The sequence below is a fragment of the Cricetulus griseus genome, chromosome 6 (assembly GCF_003668045.3).
Source record: "Cricetulus griseus strain 17A/GY chromosome 6, alternate assembly CriGri-PICRH-1.0, whole genome shotgun sequence".
NCBI classification, from domain to species: domain Eukaryota; kingdom Metazoa; phylum Chordata; class Mammalia; order Rodentia; family Cricetidae; genus Cricetulus; species Cricetulus griseus.
The window spans coordinates 66,339,160-66,345,048 of NC_048599.1; the positions used below are offsets into that span (position 1 = coordinate 66,339,160).

The window sequence follows — 5,889 nt, forward strand, 5'->3', positions numbered from 1 at the left end:
ACAGATATACACTGAACTGAACCCTGGGACTTAGTTTCAGAGAGGAAGGAATGAAGATCAAAGGGGTTGGTACCAGGCTGGTGAAACCCACAGAAACAGCTGGCCTGTACAAGGGGGAGCACATGGACCCCAGACTGCTGTCTGGGAGGCCAGCATAGGACTGAATCAGACCCCTGAACATGGATGTCAATGAGGAGACCTCTGCACTCTAGGGGTCCCCTGGTAGTGGATTAGTATTTTTCCCTGGTGTCAGAAGGGACTTTGAAAGCTCATCCCATGTGAAGGGTGAAGGGATGCACTCTCGGCCTGGACACATGGGGGAGGGCCTAGGCCCAGCCCAGGATGATGTGGTGGACTTTGGGGAGTCCCGGTTGAGGGCCCTACCCTCCCTGGGGAGTGGAGGGTGGATGGGATGGGGAGTAGGTCGGGGGTAGAAGGGGGGTTAGGGGAGGGGATGGAGAGGGAGAAGGGATTGACATGTGAAACAAGCTTGTTCATAATTTGAACTAATAAAAAATTACAAAAAATTAATCTGAATCTCTTGAACTGTCAATTAAAGAATTTTTGAAACTTGAAAGTTCTAATAATGAGTCTTCTCATTGCAACTTTCATCTCCTTATTTCTAAGTGTATAGATGACAGGATTCATAAAAGGAGTGATGATGACATCAAAAATTGCTAAAAATTTATCTATGGGTAAAGTAGGGAAAGGCCACACATAAATAGTAATGCAAGGAACAAAGAAGAAAACCACCACAGTGATGTGAGCTGAGAGGGTGGAGAGGGCCTTGGAGGAAGCACCTGAGGAGTGTTTACGAACTGTGATCAGGATGAAGATGTAAGACACAACCAGGATGAAGAAGGTGGCCATGGAGATGAAACCACTGTTGGCAATGACCAGAAATTCCAGTGTGTATGTGTCTGTACATGCAAGTTTGATGAATCGAGGGAAATCGCAATAAAAGCTATCCATTTTATTAGCTCCACAGAAGGGTAAATTTACAACAAAAGCTAGTTGGGCCACAGAATGGATAAGACCAATGGTCCAAGTCAGAGCCAAGAGAAAAATGCACATCCTTAGGCTCATGATGGTGAGGTAATGGAGGGGCTTACAGATGGCGATGTAGCGGTCATAGGCCATGACTATGAGCAGCACCATTTCTGTTCCCCCGACTGTGTGAATGAAGAACATCTGAGTGATGCAGCCATTCAAGGAGATGACTCTGTGCTTTCTGAAGAGGTCATAAATCATCTTTGGAGTAGCAATGCTGGACACACCTGTATCTATGAAGGAGAGGTTTGCCAGCAGGAAGTACATGGGGGAGTGCAGGTGGTGGTCTGAGATGATCGTGAGCACAATGAGAAGGTTTCCCAGCATGCTTGCTACATAAAATACTGTGAAGACCAGAAAAACGAGAATCTGAACTCCCCGTGAATTGGTGAGGCCCAGCAACACAAATTCTGATACCACAGAGTGATTCCCTCCATCCATCAACTTGTGCAAGTCTGACCATGAGGTGACTACTATCTGAAAGACACAGAGGGAGAAAATATTTTTAAGCAAAAGGATGTCCTGGTTGTAAAGCCATGACTGAAATTCAAAACATTAAAGACACCCTGTTGTTTCACAGGGAGTTTTTACAGCTCTCTCACAGAGACTAGGTACAGAACTTTTCCTATGCTTACATATTTAGGGTCACTTGATCATTTAACCCTAAGTTTATTTTGAAGTATATCCAAGAAAGCAAAAACAGAGACTAAGGCACTTGAGAATCTAAAGAGAGTCAAACAAACTCTACAGACACTTGTAGTCACTAACTTCCACATAGGAAATGAGTGCCATGAAATGGAGGCATGCTAAAAGAAATTTGTGCTTTTAGCCTTTGTGTATCAATTCCTCATTTTGTTCTGGAATTTTGTGTGTTTAAATTACTGACATATCTTGGTTTCCTAAGTTGGCAGTAGTGTCATCATCAAGAAAGTTGCTTTTTAAAGCATTAAGTCTTTGTTTACTTAAAATAATGCTTTGCCATTTATAGATTAAATTTGTCATTAGAAATTCATACAGGTACACATGTATATTGAGCCCTGTCACCTGCATCACTTACCATCTTCCATATACCTACCATCCCATCCATACTCCAAAAAATTCCCTTTTATGTTCATATCTATTTATTTTTTGTGATCAGTTAGTCTAATCAGGTTCATCTATGTAACTATGGATATAGAGCTCTCTGTTGGAGGCTGGTAAGCTCAGTAGTGGATACACACAGCAAGAGACAATGATTCTTCCTTTCCCAAATCTATCAATAACCAGTAAAGTGTAGTGCTCCATGAGCCTCTTACCCTTCCATGTAAATTGTGTGCAAGGTGAGTTTGGGGCCCACTGCAGATAACTGATTATCAGTATATATGAAGAACAATGAATGACTCTACCTCCAGGCTTAGCAAGACTAATACTGAAGAATGAAAGTTCAGTCTTATTTGGAAAGTAAAGTAAAGTAATGAAACTCTTACCTGAATTAGTTCAACAGAATCTGTTCTCAGACGTGAACCACACTCTTAAAGAACTTAGAGATAATGAGAAGCTTCAGGATGAGAGCTGTAATTCCCAATGAGAAAAACAGAAAATTAGTTTGGATAATGCTTAGAGGTAAGTGACATGAATCAAGACTATATAGAACACAAAAGGCTAAAGTATGTTAGAATTTATTGCTATGGAAAACTAAAAGGATAAGAAAAATTATAAAGGGATATGGAATAGAAAATATAAACACATGCACTGTGCTTTTGTAATGCTTTTTTGTTGTAAGCATTCTACCTTTATTTTATCTTGGAGTCTTTTGTAAATATCTTTTCCAAAAGCATGAACAAAAGTTACCCATGCTCATTTGATCCTCTTCTCCTGCTACTTCTAGAACACACAAAGGAAACATGGCAAGAACTAAATTGTAGCTTAAATTAAGGGCAAATACTTTATGACCAAGAGTTGTAGGCAGTTCCTCTATCCATAGTTAGGTTGGGCTGATACTTCTCTACTGTGGACCATCTGTTCACATATGTGTTTTACTTACACGGTAATGCTCTAAGTGGGAAAATTTCTTCTAGTTTAGAGGAGGACAACTTCACATTCTGACAGAGTGCATCACCTTTTTCAAAACAAAGAGCCTTATGAAAACAAAACAAAAAACCCTTCTAATTAGTGTGGTCCACTGAGTCTATATTGTCACCCAGGGAATAAAAAGGACAAAAGAAGTGAAGAACAACAGCATCTTACATACAGATGTTCAGAAGTACTTGTTTCCTCAGAATGAGTGATGAAAGTAACTGATGAGAAAGGCAGGACCTCAGAAACTCTAGAGGCAGAGCTGCTAGTCAAGAGTTAACTATCAAGTTAGAATTAGCAATGAAGATTCAGCAAATGAGAAACCAGGGTGCACTAAGCTATCACTCACTTTGGCAGTTTGTCTTCCAGTTCCACAAAGTCCCAAGCTCCAGACTTTAGACTGTGGGGAATTTCCAGGATAAGTATTATCAAACAATTCAGTGCTAATTACTAAGTAGAAGAGGAAATGTATATCACAAAGTTTTCAAACGACTCTCTGTGAATATATTTGATAAGACTTTTTCATATTTTATAATTTCCTTCACATTGTCTTCTCTATTTTTACAAATTTCATCATTCTTCAGATATTAATGCTGCAAGATAATTCCTATGGAAAAGTATAATTGGCAAACTCCAAGATCATTGCCATGTTTTCCTATAACCTGGGAAGGGAAACAGTGACACCTAATATGGAATATACTCCCCATATTTGTAAAAGGAAGGGGAGCTTTTTTTGTTGTCCCAACTGTCTGGTCCCAAACAATCAAACAGAAGCTTATATTAATAACAAAATCCTCATCCTATAGCTCAGCATTATTAACTAGCTGTTACAACTTAAAATTATTAATTAGCTATTACAACTTAAATTAACCAATTTCTAGTAATCTGTATTTTGTCACATGGCTTGTGGTTTTATCTGTCCTCTAGCATCTAGCTTTCACAGGGGATGACTTACACATGCCTTGACTCCACCCTTCTTCCTCCTTGTATTTTCAGTTTGGCTTTTCTGTCTAGCCTTATTCTGCCTTGCTATAGGACAAATAATCTTTATTATTAACCAATGAGAACAATACATAGTCAACAGCATACAAAAGGATTATCCCACATCAAATACTTAATGTTTTCTTTCTTCCAGTATGTTTGCATGCATCAAATATAGTAGTTAATATCACAAAGAGAAAAGAGGACAAGTTCTTAGGAGATGTGGAACAAAGAAAACTCATATAGTGTTGGTTGAATGAAGTTTAGTTTAAATGCTAAATGAATACATAAAGAGTCCTCCAGGAAAATATTAGCATGCCAATAGGATGCTTGCATAGTCATATTTTTTGCTGCATTATTCAAAGGGCATGTTACAATACAGATTACTGAACAACAGAGAAACTTTTGGGAATATTCTGAAAATGTATAGGCTTTCAATCTATGGGTATTGCATCTAGTTTAGAAGGAACATAGAATTTGATGATCCCCCATGGAAGGCCTCACCCTCTCTGGGGAGTGGATGGGGAGGTTTGTGGGAGGCATGGGAGGGAGAGGGAACTGGGATTGATATGTAAAATAGGATTGTTTCTAAATTAAACAAATAAATTAAAAAGAAGGAACACATGATTGTTGTTATTATCAAAATCTCATTTTTTTACTTTTTATTTTACCAATAAAGACTTGGGAGTCAGGTGCTGAGGTGAAGCCTCCTTGCTCAGAGAGTCAGAGAAATCACCCATTTGAGCCTCCTCCTTCTCTGCCATCCTCGAAAGGACCTTTCTCCATCTAAAAAACAAACAAAACAAAAAAACCGAAAAATCAACCCTCAAACTGAATGTCCTTCCCTCTACTTCCTGGGAGCCTCTCTATCCATCCTCCTGACTCCCTGTTACTCTGTACGGTTTTTTTCTTGTTTACTTCCTGTCAACTGGTTGCTTGCTCTTCCTCTTGACCTATGGTTGACATTAATCCTGTTTACAATAAGAAGAAAGCTCTTGAATTAGAATGTTGTATGATATTTTGATTGTGTTCTGACAAATATATCTTGCTTGGAGTCTGAGGGTGGAGCCAGCCACTAGCAGTTTGGAGGACTGTAGACAGAGAGGAGACAGGAAGTAGTAAGGTGGGGCTGAGAGAGGCTCTTGACCTGTTAGGAAAGAAGGAATAGAAGAGTTTGGAGGCAGCAGCTGGTGGCTGCTCTGTTCTTTCACGTTCTTACTCAGATAATTGGCTCCAGATTTTTTATTGATAAAGATTAATTAGATTTATGCTTCACTTGGGGTCCAATTTTTGGGGCATGAATTCATGAAATAGCCGCTTGCCCGTGCCTTTGCAGCCACAGGCACCCACTGGAAAGCACACGTGAGCTGCACCTGCCAGTCACCACATTACTGGCCAAGTCTGAGATTTTCCTGTTGCAGCTTCTCTACAACAGTTTGGCTGCCACCCAAACTCCACAGACCCCAAACTCCAGAGGGACCTGGGCTCCAAACACCACTGGACTTATCTGCCTGGGACTGGTTGGCTCTGCTTTCAGGAAGCTCCCACCATATGTGCTTCTTCTGTAGGATCTCCTGTGTTATTTTCCAGACAGCTGGCTCCCTCTCCCCATGGATTTTGGGTTTCCCCTGGACCCACTCCTCAGGCGTTTGCCACACTAGGAAGCCACATTGACACCTTCTTGAGCTTCTGTTGTTGTTGCAATGGACACTTTGCCAAGCTGTGCACATAATAATTGATTTTAATAATAATATTAAAAACCCAGAGTCAGGTATAGGGGTTAATGCTGAAGACAGAAAAGCA

At 40.2% G+C, this 5,889-nt stretch overlaps 1 protein-coding gene across 1 annotated transcript; it reads right to left on the reverse strand.

The window, feature by feature from the left end:
- Window positions 1-549: 549 nt before the first annotated feature.
- Window positions 550-1,491, reverse strand: LOC100757062 (olfactory receptor 4F6). The gene has a single exon (XM_027420896.1). The coding sequence runs from the start codon at window positions 1,489-1,491 to the stop codon at window positions 550-552; it is 942 nt and encodes a 313-aa protein (XP_027276697.1).
- Window positions 1,492-5,889: the final 4,398 nt, after the last annotated feature.

Excerpts from the sequence above, each read along its gene's own strand:
- LOC100757062 (XM_027420896.1), bottom strand. The coding sequence starts at position 1,491 with ATGGATGGAGGGAATCACTCTGTGGTATCAGAATTTGTGTTGCTGGGC.